The sequence below is a fragment of the Betta splendens genome, chromosome 4 (genome assembly GCF_900634795.4).
Source record: "Betta splendens chromosome 4, fBetSpl5.4, whole genome shotgun sequence".
Lineage (NCBI taxonomy): Eukaryota > Metazoa > Chordata > Actinopteri > Anabantiformes > Osphronemidae > Betta > Betta splendens.
This window is the reverse complement of record NC_040884.2, coordinates 3,831,369-3,847,432: the sequence shown is the minus strand read 5'-3', so window position 1 is coordinate 3,847,432 and position 16,064 is coordinate 3,831,369. Positions and strand designations below refer to the sequence as shown.

General features: G+C 50.4%; 1 protein-coding gene and 1 long non-coding RNA gene across 3 annotated transcripts in view; both read right to left on the bottom strand.

The window, feature by feature from the left end:
• LOC114854777 (glypican-1-like) overlaps positions 1-14,450 on the bottom strand; it is a 24,247-nt gene extending 9,797 nt beyond the window's left edge. The window contains exon 1 of one of the 2 annotated variants that reach the window (XM_029149466.3): positions 13,778-14,450. In XM_029149466.3, the coding sequence (XP_029005299.1) occupies positions 13,778-13,928 (151 nt within the window). In that variant the 5' untranslated portion in view covers positions 13,929-14,450. Of the gene's footprint in view, positions 1-8,158; positions 8,787-13,777 lie in introns of those variants that run through there. The other variant, XM_029149467.3, reaches the window with a different exon arrangement.
• LOC129603956 (uncharacterized) lies at positions 3,098-3,546 on the bottom strand. Its single transcript, XR_008694406.1, has 2 exons — positions 3,437-3,546; positions 3,098-3,319 (listed from the first exon to the last, which is right to left on the bottom strand). It is a non-coding gene; the product is annotated as an uncharacterized LOC129603956 (long non-coding RNA).
• Positions 14,451-16,064: the final 1,614 nt, after the last annotated feature.

Here is a 16,064-nt window from a genome sequence, read left to right as displayed (position 1 = left end):
GGAAGGGAAGGGAAGGGAGGGAAGGGAAGGGCGAAAGGGGAAGGGCAGGGGAGGGAAGGGAAGGGACAGGGAAGGGAGGGAATGGGAAGGGCAGGGAAGGACGGGAAGGAACAGGGAAGGGAAGGAGGGGAGAAGGAAGGGGAAAGGGGAGGGAAGGGCCACGGGGAAACGGGGCAGGGGAAGGGCCGGAACGGGAAGGGAAGGGTAAGTGCCTGTCAGGAAGGGCAGGGACATGTAAGGGCACGGGGAAGGGAAGGGCCGGGCAGGGAAGGGAAGGGCAGGGACGGGAGGGGAAGGGCAAGTGGAAGGCAGGAAGGGAAGGCGGGAAGTGAAGGTCTTACGTTCACATGTCAGGTAATGTCTTTCCTTTCTTTCATGTAATTTAAGGTCCATTTCATTGCAGTTCCATTTACCGTTCCTTTACTTCCTTTCAAAGGAAAGGAAAGGAAAGGAAAGGAAAGGAAAGGAAAGGAAAGGAAATTAGCCTCAGTTTCTATAGGAGATTTAGTTGTTCCTGCTGTTTTGCCCTTAAGCCTCAGCATATATTTAGTTAAGTCTACAACTTGAGGGACAAACACACCGGCTTCTACTCTACTTGTGGGGCCTCGGTGCCTGAGGGGCCATTCAAAAAAAACAAAAAGAAAAGCCAAGATGGACGGAGAATCCAGCAGCAGTTCCAGTAGGTTCGCCTGTAGCCTCATTATCCAGTGCTGCCAGTATGAGAGGTCAACACCAGTAACAGCTCAGTGGTAACTACAGTACACATCTGCAGTTAAAGGCTTTTACAGCGCTCCACTACAGGAGACAGACGCGTCAGCACAAAATCCCTGCCTGCATTGCTGTAAAGAGTGATGAAACTTAAAGCCGTGCAGCTCCTGCAGAGGCGACAACAGACTGGAGACAAACTGACACTGCGGGAGTCGAGACGCATCGACGGCGAAGCCACAAAAGAAACACAGAACTAATTGGCAGCAGTTATCTTCACAGTGAATAATGGCAGGACATTTAGTGCGTCCAGCAGCCCAGGATTCCAACCAACACCTTTATCAACTCTGAAGTGGAAAAAAGAATTTGACTCGCACTTCACTGGCTTTAAAGGATCACGATGGGCTGAATTTCCCAGCATCAATTATGTAGAAACATCTGATTCAATCTTTATGGAAACATTTGATGCCAGCTCCGCATTGGAAAGGTGAGGTTCAGCCGCCTCAGGCTGTTTTACAATTACCGAGTCCTGTCAACATCAACTTTGTTTGTAGGTTTTGCTTGTGCTTGTTGCCATGGAGATCACATGGCGACACATGCGTCCCTTTCCCATCGCCAGCATCTGGTCCCGTCCCATGTGCACCGGTCACTTCCCCCCACATTCCCTGTGGCAGACGTGTCCTACCTCGACGCCGAGGGCCCGCCTGTCGAGACGGGTGATCTGACAGGAAGCCATGGAGCCAGGCAGCGCGGGGCCAAATCACAACCGCTCGCTAGCAGGAAGCCTGGCGTTACACACACTGCAGCAATAAACATGTCGAGGCGCTGCCCTCAACTAAAGCCCAACTCCAATCAAAGTCCCATCAAGCCAAACTCTCATTAATCATCGGCAACGCCCAGATTTAATCCAGCACATGACACCGTTGCCACAGCTATTTATTTATGTAACGACGCTGAAAGCGGCTGTCTGTTTACCTCTGTTTAATGAGAAGACATTCATTTCTTATGAATGTTTTTTTAAGCGTTAATATCTCACGCTGGTGACGCGTATTTCACACAGAGGCATCGTTATTGCTTTGGCTTCTGACAGATAATTGGTATTTCCCCTCTGGTAAAATCCATTTTTTTATCTTCAGGGGAATATTTTTTTTAACTTCTGCAACACGACATGAAAGCCTGAATATAGGGATTTTGATCCTGCATTTCTTAAAAATTAATCTGAAGCGTTTCCTCGGGTCCAACAAACGCATAGGAAATGGTTTAAACCACTTTACAGTGATTAATACTTTACAAAATACAACAGTACACCTACAATATAAAGAATTATATAGAAAATCCCACAAATCCCACTGGAGCACTTGCCAAAAGCAGAGATACAAAAACCCTCTCTTTAATGCAAGAAGCTTTCAGCAAAAACCAGCGTGGGCGTCCATCTGCCTCGTGGGTTAAGAGGAGAAACCAACCAAAAGCGTGCGACTTTTCAGGGTTTGCGTCAGCGGTTGCAGACAGTTTACCAACGTATTCAGTAGAACTGAACAAACACTGTAAAATGGGCCACGATGGGATGGATGGAACCTCCCCTCCCCTTCATTAGAAGGATCAGGGTCACCAGACACACAATTAAGAAGATCAGGTCGCTGTAATTCACACACGCACATATCTATAGGCTTTTATACCCCCCCCCCCCCCCCCCCCCCCCCCCCCCCCCCCCCCCCCCCCCCCCACCACCCCACCCCCCCCCCCCCCCCCCCCCACCACACACACACACCATAAAACCAGCAAATACAGTGCATACAGATAATATCACATCCTCCCCAGTCGTAACAAAGCATCCAAACACCTAAACTGCTTAAACGTTGTTCTTGTTGCACTTTGTTTAATTGTACGTAATTAATGACGATGGCTGCAGCATTAAAATTCCAAGATCAATTTTGTGTTACTTGAGAAACTCCAGTGATGTTTTCCAATAGCGGGGATTGTTGAGGCATCCAGCAGTTTAAATGAGACGTGTAAATCCAATTACACCATCGGCCGTAGCAGAAGTGCTCCATCACACATCGAACCTGCACCGATGCTGCAGACCAATCCCTTTGAAAGGTTGGACCGTACGCGCTGAAGCTGAATCAGCGTAAGTCTCTCAAATGACTAGTTTCCAGATGTTGGACTGTCCCTCAACATCTTTCAGCTGCTGACAAAGGGATAAAGTTGTTTGACAGCATCTCTGTCGCCATCATCAAATAATGAAGTCTTGCTCTAAAGTTGCTTTGCTGTTTGGATCCTTCAAATTACCTCTGTACATCACAATCATGACTACAAGCACTGCAGTAGTGAGTAAAATACCCCAGAGCAGAAAGGAAATGCAAGCAGAAATTATTAAAGACCTCACTTAAAGAATAGTATTTCATTACATTTAATCTTGCCAGACTTTGTTTTCATGCAGTAACGTGTGGGACCTTTAATGGCCTGTATTTCCCTGTGAGGCTGCATGCTAACACGCTCATTAGCAAGCCTTACTAGCGTACGTCATATTAGCATGTCAACATGTTAGCCACTGCCAAAATGAGCAGAGAGTCAACCACGTGGGTAGGATTCATCCTCCGGGGACCATGAATATCTGTAAAATTAGATCAAAAGATGAGACAAACGTGGATGTGGCCTCTGAAGAGACTCGGAGGATGTCAGGACAGTCGTGCGTCGCGGGTCCTCAGGCAGGTAGCAGTAAAATCTATACCTGTACCAGCTTCTCCTCTATCGATCCAGTCGTGTCATTCTGTCCGCCCTTCAATAGGGGATCTCCTCGCCCTGTCATCCACTCTGCACTAACTTTTAATTATTTTCCTCAGCTCACCCCCCCCCCCCCCCCCCCCCCCCCCCCACGACCGCCTACCCCCCCGTCCGACCTGCTCTCGTTTTCCCCTCCGCTCCCGCTGAGATGAAAGTTGGTGGCAGGAAGCGACCTTGCGCCGCGTTGCCGCGGTAACGCTCTCGTTATCACCGACCTGACCTCTCCGAGCCGGGCAGCGCACACGCGCGCGTGAAGCGCCGAAGTGACGCACCTCTGCGCGCGGCCGCATTACAAACATCGTGTATAGCCGGTCTCGCGCGGCGTAATTGCCTCACGGACACACGCTCGCGTCCCCGGAGTCTGCTGCCGCTCTGCTGTCTAACACCACATCAAAGCAGCCTATTGCTGAGCAGTAAAAATGGGGCAGTGGTTTGAATTTATTCCCTTCAGTCGGACGTTTATTCGCTGCTTCCCTTTCTTAATGAGAGTTCTACAATAACCCTGTCACTTACTGAGGCAAATTATTGCTACCTAAATGAGAGGCGGATGGGTAAGTGGTAGTCGTCTAGTGCATCTAGGTGTGTGTGTGTGTGTGCGTCGCTATTTAAAGGCACCTGTATGTGATTTAACCTTCCACATGGCCTTCCTCCCAAAGTACACTTTTACTGTTTTACTATCCGGCAAAAAGCAGCAGGAGGAGGGGGCCGTAATGATGAAAGAGGAGAGAGAGCGATGGTGAGATGAGAAGGCAATAAAAAGAAAATGAAAGACGAGGCAGAGGTGGGAGGGAGGAAGAGGAGAGAAACAGAAGCGGAGCAAGAAGAAAGAGCGAAAAGGAGGAAATTATGAAGCTGTAATCTACTTCTAAGTGTTTCATAAATCTGCAGCTTTTATCTTTTCTCTGTGGATCGGCGACGAGCTCTTTCCAGCAGTGGATTCTCATAAAGGACTGTGTAATTGATTGAAACTTTACCGAGCGCGACTCTGCGTTGGCACCAAAACAAAAAGACCTATGGCGCAGTTTTGTGACAGTTCGTTTCATTCCCGCCACAGCACGCAGCTCAGTCAACATGCTAATCAATGCTAATCATTCCTCGCGTCACTGCAGCCTTCGGGCGACAGCAAACATGGGGACACTTCATCTACAAGTCCACAAAGCTCCGGTTCCTGCACCGAGGGCCCAGAAACCTGGCTCCACAGCAGAACCGGGCCAAGGCCTGGCTCCATCTTTGAACTGCTTATTTATTAAAAGTCAGATTTTTAGTCAGATATTGGACTAATTAGACTTGACATGATTATATCGCTAGAGGATGTTTTAGGACAAAGGGCTCAACCAGGTTTAACATCGGAGCCGTTTCACGTCCTCTGCTTTGCTCCTTCTGTCCATTCGCTAGAAACATTACATAAAACGCTGTATTTATTGTTTCCAGTATCTGCTTTTATACCGAGTGAAGGCAAACATTTCACACAATGACACGGCCAGTCCTGATCCCTTGAAGCTCTTGAGGCCAGACCAATAAAACAGAAATAACACAGTAACTGTGACAAAACGAGACAATGTGTGATAAACGCTGGAGAGCGGAAGCGGAAAACAGAGAGGGCGGCGCAGACGCCCGTGTTTTGGGTGAACCTTCGCTTGTTTGATGCCATTAACAGACTAAAAATACCCAGCAGCACCCACGAGTGTGTGTGTGTGTGTGTGTGTGTGTGTCTGCATCACATGGCACCAGCTTCACCATATAATGCCATAATTCTATGTCATTTCTGGGAGTAGTTGAAGGCTCTTAAGTTAACTACTACTTTTATTCCTCTTCACTTAGTATGTGAAAAAAAGCCTGACAGTACTGTATGTGCCAACTAGTGTAGAGTCAGCAGCTGAATGGGCACGTTTCAACATGTGTGAGTTCACGCCAGCGGTGACAAAAAAGCCAAGTATGAAACCATTGAGTGTTTACTACTGTCTCTGTGACAAGGTCAATGCGTTGGACGTCGTGCTGGGAGTTAAGAGCTGCTAACATAGATTACCAGTCTGGGATTAGCCGGCGGATTAGACATCAGGCCCTAATCCTGCTGCAGCGTCGCTGGTGAGAGGTGGTGAACAAGAGGTGACAACAGTGTGTGTGTGTGTGTGTGTGTGTGTGTGTGTGTGTGTGTGTGTGTGTGTGTGTGTGTGTGTGTGCGCGCGCGTGTGTGTGTGTGTGTGTGTGTGTGTGTGTGTGTGTGTGTGTGTGTGTGTGTGTGTGTGTGTGTGTGTGTGTGTGTGGGCATGTGGGGGTTAACGGGGCCGCATCAGTGCAGATCCTGAGCCCTCGCGGCTCCACAGCAGGCGCATCAAATCGCAGTGGCAGCAACGAGGGGGGGGGGTGTGTGTTGCAGGTCTGAGGTCAGCTGTTTCCAGGTCAAGTCTCCGACGTCACAACGGTGAAGAAACTGGGCGACGTGGCGACGGCTGCCAGAGCAGAGTTGCTGGGAGCAAAGCCCCCCCTCCGCCTCTTTGACAGCTCTGTGTCATTCTCGTTGGCAGCCATTTGCAAAAACACAAATCTCCATTCTGACTGTTGCTGTGACAGACGTAATGCCCTTTAACTGTTCTCAGCCCGTGCTCCTGCAGCGCCGGTGCCGGATGATAATAGCACCGTGGGTCAGAGCCATCAGTCAGCGCTGACACTGTGGGTCCCTCACAGACAAGATCAAGATAAATGTGAGGAAGCGCTGCAGCCAACGCTGCCACACAGGCTCCTTTTAACAATCAGCCCAGTGTGTAGAGCTTCATAAAACCACCAACAAATGACATGTGTCTTATTAGAAGACATGCAGTCACTGCAGCGGCAAAAGTCAGTGTCAGGAAGATCAGGCCACAGATCACGAACGAAGCTTGGATCTCATTTATTTTCACCATCCACCTGTAACTTTGTCGTTATAATTGTACTTTATGACCTCATTCTACTCTGTACTGAAGATCGTTCCCATTGTCTTTGTGTTCTGCCTCCAGATGCTCTCAAACTAAGCTGTCATTCGACAAGTTGAGATGCATGAGAAACGTTTACTAATGACTTTACTGCATGTATTTTTTTTAACTGCATGTGTTTTTTTTTAACTGCATGTGTTTTTTTGTTTTTTTTAACTGCGTGTGTTTTGTTTTTTTTTAACTGCATGTGTTGACATCATGTAAAGCAGCGTGTGGTGAGCGTTCCTGGATGACGCCGCTACTGGAAACGCTATGATATTCAGTATATAATTTTCTCCTTCGTGGTTATAATCATGTTGTCAGCTGCTACAGTAAATATAATGTGGCCAGTGAGAAGGACGGGACAGTAACATGAGGTCACCTCTGATGAAACTGATCACGAGACGTTCGAATGAGGTGAAAAGGAACAAAAACGTGAAGCGGAGGAGCTGTGTTTTTATTCAACTCCATTCATTCTTGAATGAAACAGTCGCGTATCACGCGGAAGCTCGCGCATCGTCAGGAAAACGTTTGGGGCCGAGGAGCAGGTTTTATGCAGTTCACCACCTCCATCAAATAAACTCCTGTCAGTCCCGACGGCAAACGGTGCAATAAAGCAGAAATGCCAATAAAAAGAACAATAAAAGGCGACATGGAGTCGCCTGCGTCGACACACAGGAGGTTAGAACGATCAAAACGTGTGAGGGAGACAAGGTTTGCGTTTTCACAGCAACGCGTCTAATTATAGGAATCAGTCCGAGCCTCCACACGCACAACACAGCACAGACCGGGTCTGAGAGACAGACACAAACTACAGCACAGACACACACTACAGCACAGACACACACTACAGCAGAACAGACACACACTACAGCAGAACAGAGACACACCACAGCACAGACACACACTACAGCAGAACAGACACACAACACAGCAGAACAGACACACACCACAGCACAGACACACACTACAACAGAACAGACACACAACACAGCAGCACAGACACACACTACAGCAGAACAGAGACACACCACAGCACAGACACACACTACAGCAGAACAGACACACAACACAGCAGAACAGACACACACCACAGCACAGACACACACTACAACAGAACAGACACACAACACAGCAGCACAGACACACACCACAGCACAGACACACACTACAGCACAGACACACACCACAGCACAGACACACACTACAGCAGCACAGACACACAACACAGCAGAACAGACACACACCACAGCACAGACACACACTACAGCAGAACAGACACACAACACAGCAGCACAGACACACACCACAGCACAGACACACACTACAGCACAGACACACACTACAGCAGAACAGACACACACCACAGCACAGACACACACTACAGCAGAACAGACACACAACACAGCACAGACACACACCACAGCACAGACAAACACCACAGCACAGACACACACCACAGCACAGACACACACCACAGCACAGACACACACTACAGCAGCACAGACACACACCACAGAACAGACACACACCACAGCAGCACAGACACACACCACACCTGCAGTGGGCCGCCAGTTCTTTATTAGCAGGGCACAACACTCATGATGTAACAAGGAGTAGGGCATGTGTGTGTGTGTGTGTGTGTGTGTGTGTGTGTGTGTGTGTGTGTGTGTGTGTGTGTGTGTGTGTGTGTGTGTGTGTGTGTGTGTGTGTGCATGCACCTTAAATGTCACCAAGTTTCTATTTCCACAAACTACTTGTGTTCCGGTGAAAGCAACAGCGTGGTCCCTTTGATCCGACCTTTTCGTCCCACGCCTCAGCATCCACTAACATGTCATATGTAAAAATAAAGATCAGACCCTCGGTTGCTACGGGAAACTGGTGCCAGGCCTGTTTGTTGACCTTGCGCCGTGGCGACGGATGTGGCGGACGCCCAGTCGCTCTGCCTCAGATAACAGCCGTGATCCCTCCAGAGCGTCTGCATCGCTGTGATCTCAGCTGAGACGAAGCCTCACACAGATTTGCATTTCAGCTTTTCTCCTCCAAACACCGAACAAACTATCAGCGATCATGTCATATTAATATGGAGTAATGCACTAGTGTAGGGCGCATCCCCGTAGGGGTAATTATTTCCAGCAGCAGAAAGCAACTTGGTGCTGATTTACTGGAGATGCTGATCTTTATTTAGCTCAGTGATATTTTGCAGTTAACACTCGAATTAAAATGACAAATCCTTGCAATGATTAATAGCATTCAGGCAATGAGAGCGGCCAACTCAGATGATTAGCAAAATGGAAAGCGGAGAACTATGTACATCTGTAACTCAACACATAAACACAACAGTAATAAAGAATAGGAAGGAACCCAGTCCACCTGGTGCTGATGTGGGGCCAGGGTGCGTTTCTTCCTCGTGCTCATAGCTCAAATGATCCATGCTTGACCTTTGCTGCTGATTTGCATGAGATAAAGACAGATAGATCAGAGAAGATCTAAACCTGGTGGAGACAGAGCAGTGCAGCTGACTTCCCACCTGCCTTCCTTCAGCTCACGTTGTCCAGAGGTACTGAGCTAATGGGCATCAGCACAGGAATTAGCTCAGAACGCACCAGTACGACCAGTTATGCACCAGCTCATTTCACTACATGCAAACGCCTGCTTTCCGACGCACGCACACGCCAGTAACTCTCCATCTCCTCAGTCGCTCAGCGCCCGGGGAACATATGCACGCGGAGCGTTGACTCATAGAGCAGCCGAGCAGCCAGAGTGCACCGCATCACACGCAACCACTCATCTTCTCATTTGGAAAGCAGATGGACGCTCCGCTCCCAGGGAGGAGGGGGCGGCGGGAGGAGGAGGAGGAAGCAGAGACAGCACCTGATAGGAAGGCGGGACGCGGCGTGAAGGGGGAGGAGAAGGTGGGAGGTGGAGCTGTGGGAGACGGGGGAGGAATGCAGAGGTGGAGAAAGTTAGCGAGAAGCAGCACCGTGATGGATGTGAAGGCGTCCAGCGCTAGCGCCTTCGCTCCCGGCCTCCTCCCTCCCTTCCCTCCCTTCCCTCCCGGCCTCCTCCCTCCTTTTCCTCCCACCACTTCTGCTTAACATAACGATCGCAGCGATTCAGGAGGGCTGCAGCACTCTGACCCTTGCATTCATCAGGTTGACTTGATTATATGTCAGCGACAGAGGAATTTAATCTTCGTGTGTCTTTACTCAATGTCAGTCTGGATAATATGGCTTCATGCTTTGAATATAAATGTGCATTAAGACGTGTGTCCACAAGTTTTAACACCATCAAGACGATTTGCGATGAGAATGTAGCTCATTGTTTATTAACTCAGAAAATGTATGATATCATGACTGTGATGAGTTAACTTTTCTTTTTGCGTCGATGGGTCATTAATTAACATATTAATGCAGACTAACTGTTAAAGATAGAAGTGTAAATAAAGATGATGCGTAGGGTTATAGAGCACGCATGTCTCCAAGTGGCTGTGAAGCAGTGAGGAACCAGCAGCGAGCCGTCCTTCATGCTCTCATCTCTCTTTTTGGTCTCCTCACATCCTCACCTCTACCTCCGTCTGTCTCTCTCATGTCGCTGCATCAGACATCATGAAAGATTCACAGCGCTGCTTTTAACACATCTCACCAACCAAACCCACCTCTCAGACACACACACACACACACACACACACACACACACACACACACACACACACACACACACACACACACACACTGAAACATCTGAGCTTGTCTAGAAAAACAATGCAGAGGTGGAGGCACAAACAGCAGAGAGAAGAGAAGCGAGTCTAAAAGCTGAATCCAGAGCCTGTGGATGTGTTTATAAACCGAAGCCATCGTGGACGGGGTGTGTGTGTGTGTGTGTGTGTGTGTGTGTGTGGGGGGGGGGGGTTCCACTTGGTTTCCTGTGAGGCCTGAGTGAGCATGTGATATGTGACAGATGACAGACGGTATCAATTTCCTCTCACACATACGTAAAAGCTCACACGGTTTTCACAGAGGGCGGATGCGAAGCAGAGGAACTGTAAAATATCGACGCTCACTTCAGCTCAGACGTGCATCAGTCCTAAACAGTGCTGAGTGTGTGTGTGTGTGTGTGTGGGGGGGGGGGGGGGGGGGGGGGGGGCACTGTAAGTGGATGGGGTTTGGAGCAGCGTGAAGCCTCAGCGCAGCAAAGAAAGACATATTTCAGGATGTAACTGATTATTAACCGCTGCAATGCTGTTTGTGATGTGATAATAATACGGCTTCTTGTTGTTTTTGATGCCGTGGACACAGGATGTAAATGTGAAGTAACTGAATGAGAACCTGAATAACAGTGAAGCAGTAAGCAGTGGAGCTCTGCGTCTGAAGCGAGGGCGTCGGCGCTTTGTAACTGCCAGTGGATGAAAATGAGTCGGTGCTTGACTTTAAGCCTGGTTAAAGACTCGTGGGCCGGCGACTCAACCTGTAATCCAGCCCGATCTGCAGCTACTGCGGCGTGAACGCACACATGCGGGAAACAAACTCAATATTCAGGCTACAGGCTCAGCAGCAGTGAGGGACACAGTCCCACTGTGTCATACGATCACCAGGGTGTGCGCTGCCCCACGCAAAACAAAGCCAAAAAAGGTCCCAGTGAATGTGTGCGTCTTCACCAGAGAGGGTGTTGGCTTTCACTGACTTTTAAACGCACACTCTATAGGATGAGCGGAGGCAGCGTGTCATGTGTGAGCGCTCGCAGGCACAGCGACAGGCGAGCAGACACCCTCCATTCACATGGGCTGGAGCTGCGGGACAATGGCGGGATAAAAGCGGCCCTCGCTAGGAATGCAGAGCATCTGCCCGTCACATTATCCGCTGTTTACCGCGGAATCCTGATATTTATCGTATCCTCTTACACATGCAGGTGTCACACCCAGTTCAGAGTTGGCACTAACATGTGTTTTCCACTGCAGATCAGATTCACAGCTGACGTTTCACGCTGCTTCAGGTGTCCGACGCTGAACCAGACCTGCGGTAATGATGCACCGCGTCCACCGATGCCGGGGGCCTGAAGCCTCCGCGTCTAATTAGCCGCTTGGCCGAGTTTTCAGGGAACGGAAAGTGAAGTTGTGCTCTGAAATAAACAGCACAGGAGCGAAGAGAAGATGAGGCAGTAGGTTGAAGCCTACAGTGAGCGACGATTCTCCGTCACTCAGGTGAAGGTGTCTGGCAGTGGAGTCACACAGAAGCACCAGTCAGTCTGAGTCAGACTGACGGAGGGAATTGGATTAGTGGTGAAATGCTTCCACTTAACGAGGCCAGTGGCCACGACTCAGCGTTTAGTGAAGCCTGCAGGTTTGTCATTACATGACTTTATGAATCATCACCTGTTCTTCAGTGTGATGCATCAATACAGGAACTACTGTATAACGAGCATGATGCATTAAAACGTCATCAGAGCGTCAAGGCCTAAAGAATAAATGCTCCAATAATGAAATACCATGGCTGGATTGTGTCAGACCTCCACCCAGTGAGGCCAGTGATCTGAAGTAACCTCCTCTCACACTGTAGATGCTGGTGAGGATAATGCAAATCACAAGCTGCTTGTGACTCAACAGATGAGTTTTGTTCAGGAGGCCGCGAGTCTGAAACGCCTCTGAAGCTGTTTAAAGGGAACTTAAACCACCAGAGCTGTGATAACGTAAACACCCCATGAATCAGCGTCTGGTCCTGAACGTATCCATGACTACCCACGCTGCTCAGACTCGGGCTGCAGAGGCGTCTGCCTCACCCAGTGAGACTGATCAATCTTGGTGTGTGAGATGAAAACGACGGCGCGGCCGCGTTCTGGGGAATTCGTCCTTCTGTTCCTATCTGCTTGTCAGTTTTAATGAGTTCTGTGGAGGCAGAACTGTTGCTCAGATAAGTAGAGCAGATCAAGGTCCAGGTGAGTGAAGCATTGTTTTTGGTCTGTCAATAAAAGCTGTGTTTTCAGGGGGGGGGGGCGTCGTGTTGAGGAGAACCGACAGAGACCTTGAGTGACTCACTGTGTTTCTGTCAAGCTGCCTCCCTGTCTGGCTGCTCCCTCCTCCTCCTCCTCCTCCTCCTCCTCCTCCTCCTCCTCCTCCGTTCTCTTCGTCTACTCTCCATTTGTTGCTCTCAGTCCGTAACACATTTACGCTCATCCGCCATTAAAAACCAGGCTGATTCCACTGACCCACAGTGAGGTGACCTTCAGATCACACACACAGACGCTTCACCTCCTCTCCGCTGCTCTGCTTCGCCCTCGTCCATCTTCAGGTGACACGTAGGAGGAGACAGAGAGCGATGGATGATTGTCTTAACGGGGAACTATTTCCCAGATGCCATCAGTTTCCTCAAGGCCGAGGCGCTTTATTCGTGCTGTGAAGAGTGGAAACGCGACGGACGAGCTGCACACCTTCATTTGTGATTCCTGCCTGAATGACTCGATCTTGAGCCCATTGATTATGTGACTGTCTGGGTAATTGACAGATTGACTGAATGCATGATAGCCTGACTGGCTGGATGAGTGACTGACTGACAGGAGAGGCTGCCACAGAATGAAACCACGGTCCCATAAATCCCTCCTGTTTTGTTCAGCTCAACTTTACTGCAGCTTCTAGTGCTGTCCCTAATTATTAGTTACGCCGGTGACGGCTACTTAGACAGTCACACACATGCACCGCACCTGCAGCACCGGGGCAGACAACGAAGAATGCACCTGAACGCACCGCTGTGCTGCTGCTATTCAGCCCGGAGCATAAAGCAAATCCATCTTTTCCCCATTTAGTTTTCATAGAAAACGGTTCGCACCTGCAGTTCAAACGTGGGCAAGCAGCAAAAACAGACAATAATAGCGACGCTCGCACCCACGCGTGATTCTGCCTCCGGCCGACAATGAAGATGCCCCAGAAAATAAATAATAGAGATCTGCAGGGCAGACTGTAGACTGGGAAAGACTTCAGTGAGCGGATAAATGGAAGCAGGAGCGCACACACACACACACACACACACACACACACACACACACACACACACGGAGGCTGGCGCCGTAATAAAACCGGTACGCAGCACAAACAACAACAATAAAACAAGTGAAGGCAACTTAGAAATGGATGGAACAAGCGTTGGCTGCGGCTTTGCTTTAATGAATGATGTAAAACCAAGCAAAACCAGATCCATTATTCTTATTAGAAACAGAAACACACGGGACCTCGCTGGGTTTTTCGCCGTGTTTCGTCACGTGGCAGATGTTTTAGGACAATACGAGAAAAAGCCACAGCTGCTCACGGCGCGTTGTGCGTTTGCTCTCTGTCATTTCCAACTAACACTCACCGGAGATCTCGGTCTGGGGCACCCCGTCCAGAGTGAAGCCCTTCCCCGTGTAGAACTGCCGCAGGTCGGCGCAGCTCCTCTCCGCCCCGGCCGCCGGGCCCGGTGCTGCAAACAGGCACACCGACGCGCAGAGAAGCGCCCCGAGACGCATCCTGGAGGTGAAGTCCGCTCTCAGCCGCCAAAACCCCGAGCACCCCCGGTCCCACTCACTGGGGCTGTTCGGAGGCAGCCTCCGGGGCTTTGTTGCAGTTTTGATTTCGCAGACTTTGCGCCCTGTCGACAGAAAACACCGCCTCCCGTCCAAAACTGCGCAAAGCCGAGATTAGCGGTGAGTGAACGGGCAGGAGGAGGCTCCGGCTGCGTCTCCGCGATCAGAGAGCTGCTACGCGCTCTCACCAAGTGTCAGGTACACCCCGCTCCTCCTCCTCCTCCTCTCCGACGCTCTCCTTTCTCCCCGGAGCTGCACAGATGCCAGAGAGAGAGAGAGAGAGAGAGCAGGTGTCGCTCGTTCAGTCAAAGCTCATGCAGTTCCAAGTCATTTTGGAAATGAGCCTTCTTATAAAGTGAAGACACCAATAAATCGGGCATTTGAAGGCGGTTCGGGTCCACAGGACGGGTCCGCTCTGTGGGTCCCTCTTTCCAGGATTCGGGGTGAGTGAAACGCTCTCGCGCTCTTTGTGTGCGTGGACGTTCCTTCTGCTGCGTGGACCCGGGGTCAAACAGCGCCACCTGCAGCTCCCACGAGGCGCCCGAACAACGCTGTTCCGGGGAAAATGATTCATTAATCGAAAGTGACAACACACAAAAGACGGAGGGCATTGGTTTTATTATCCGTCCTCACAATTAAAAGCCATAATGAAAACGGCTGCTGGAATAAAATCAAATTTGCTCCACGGCGCAGTATTTTAGGCAGCCTATTGTTTGCACGGGAGTTTCTGCAAGCCTCCAAAAATGTTATGAATAAGTTTTCATTACTGTTTAATTTCACTGTACAGTCCAGAAGGGGTGCAACTAAAAAGATATGTAATAATAAGAACAGAAAACGAAGAAGGACCACCCACTTTAACAACCACCGCTATTTATATAATTCTCATTTGTTCACTGAGTAAACAGATTATACAAACTAAAGTGCATTATGAAAATTAAATATATTTCTGCAAACGAGGCATGAAGCAGCTCCGCATCCTGCAGCCTGGCGAGGAGTCCGCGTCCTCCCGGGCTCCGTTCAGCAGGGGGCCGGACGTGACCGATGAGCTGTCAGACTCTCTCCAGTCTCACATGAGCGTCTCGCCCTCCGGCAGCAGTGGTCAAAGGAAAAGGAAAGGTCACCGGCAGCCCTAAATCTCCCCGACGCCTCGGATGTGCAGCAGAAGTTAATTGTGAGTTGCAGCTGAAGCAAAAGGCAGAAGGAGCTAAAATGTTCCCTAATTGCTTTGAAATGTAACAATGTGAGTGATGTTAGGGCTTTTGGGGTCAGACCCGGGCTTAAGGCGGCGTAATTAATGATTATGTATGATTTACACTCATGGGCTATGAAAGGATAAAGAGATTTTTATTGCTCAATACCATAAAAGAGCCCATTGTACCTGCACAAAACTTGCAGAACTAGTTCATCCAGACCTCAAAGGTGGAATTAGTCTAAAAGTTTATGGATGCCGCTGCCTGGTGTTAGAAGCTCACCAGTGTCACAGGGCCCGGGTCACCAGCTCTGAGCCCGGGTCACCAGCTCTGAGCCCGGGTCACCATCCTGCAGGGCCCGGGTCACCAGCCTGCAGGGCCCGGGTCACCAACCTGCAGGGCCCGGGTCACCAGCCTGCAGGGCCCGGGTCACCAGCCTGCAGGGCCCGGGTCACCAGCCTGCAGGGTTAGGGTCACCAGCCTGCAGGGCCCGGGTCACCAGCTCTGAGCCCGGGTCACCAGCCTGCAGGGCCCGGGTCACCAGCCTGCAGGGCCCGGGTCACCAGCCTGCAGGGTTAGGGTCACCAGCCTGCAGGGCCCGGGTCAGCAGCCTGCAGGGCCCGGGTCACCAGCCTGCAGGGCCCGGGTCACCAGCCTGCAGGGCCCGGGTCACCAACCTGCAGGGCCCGGGTCACCAGCCTGCAGGGCCCGGGTCACCAGCCTGCAGGGTTAGGGTCACCAGCCTGCAGGGCCCGGGTCACCAGCCTGCAGGGCCCGGGTCAGCAGCCTGCAGGGCCCGGGTCACCAGCCTGCAGGGCCCGGGTCACCAGCGTCGGCGCTGGTGTGGCCAGTGAGCAGAGACGAGTCTGTGATAGGAGCTGAACGGACC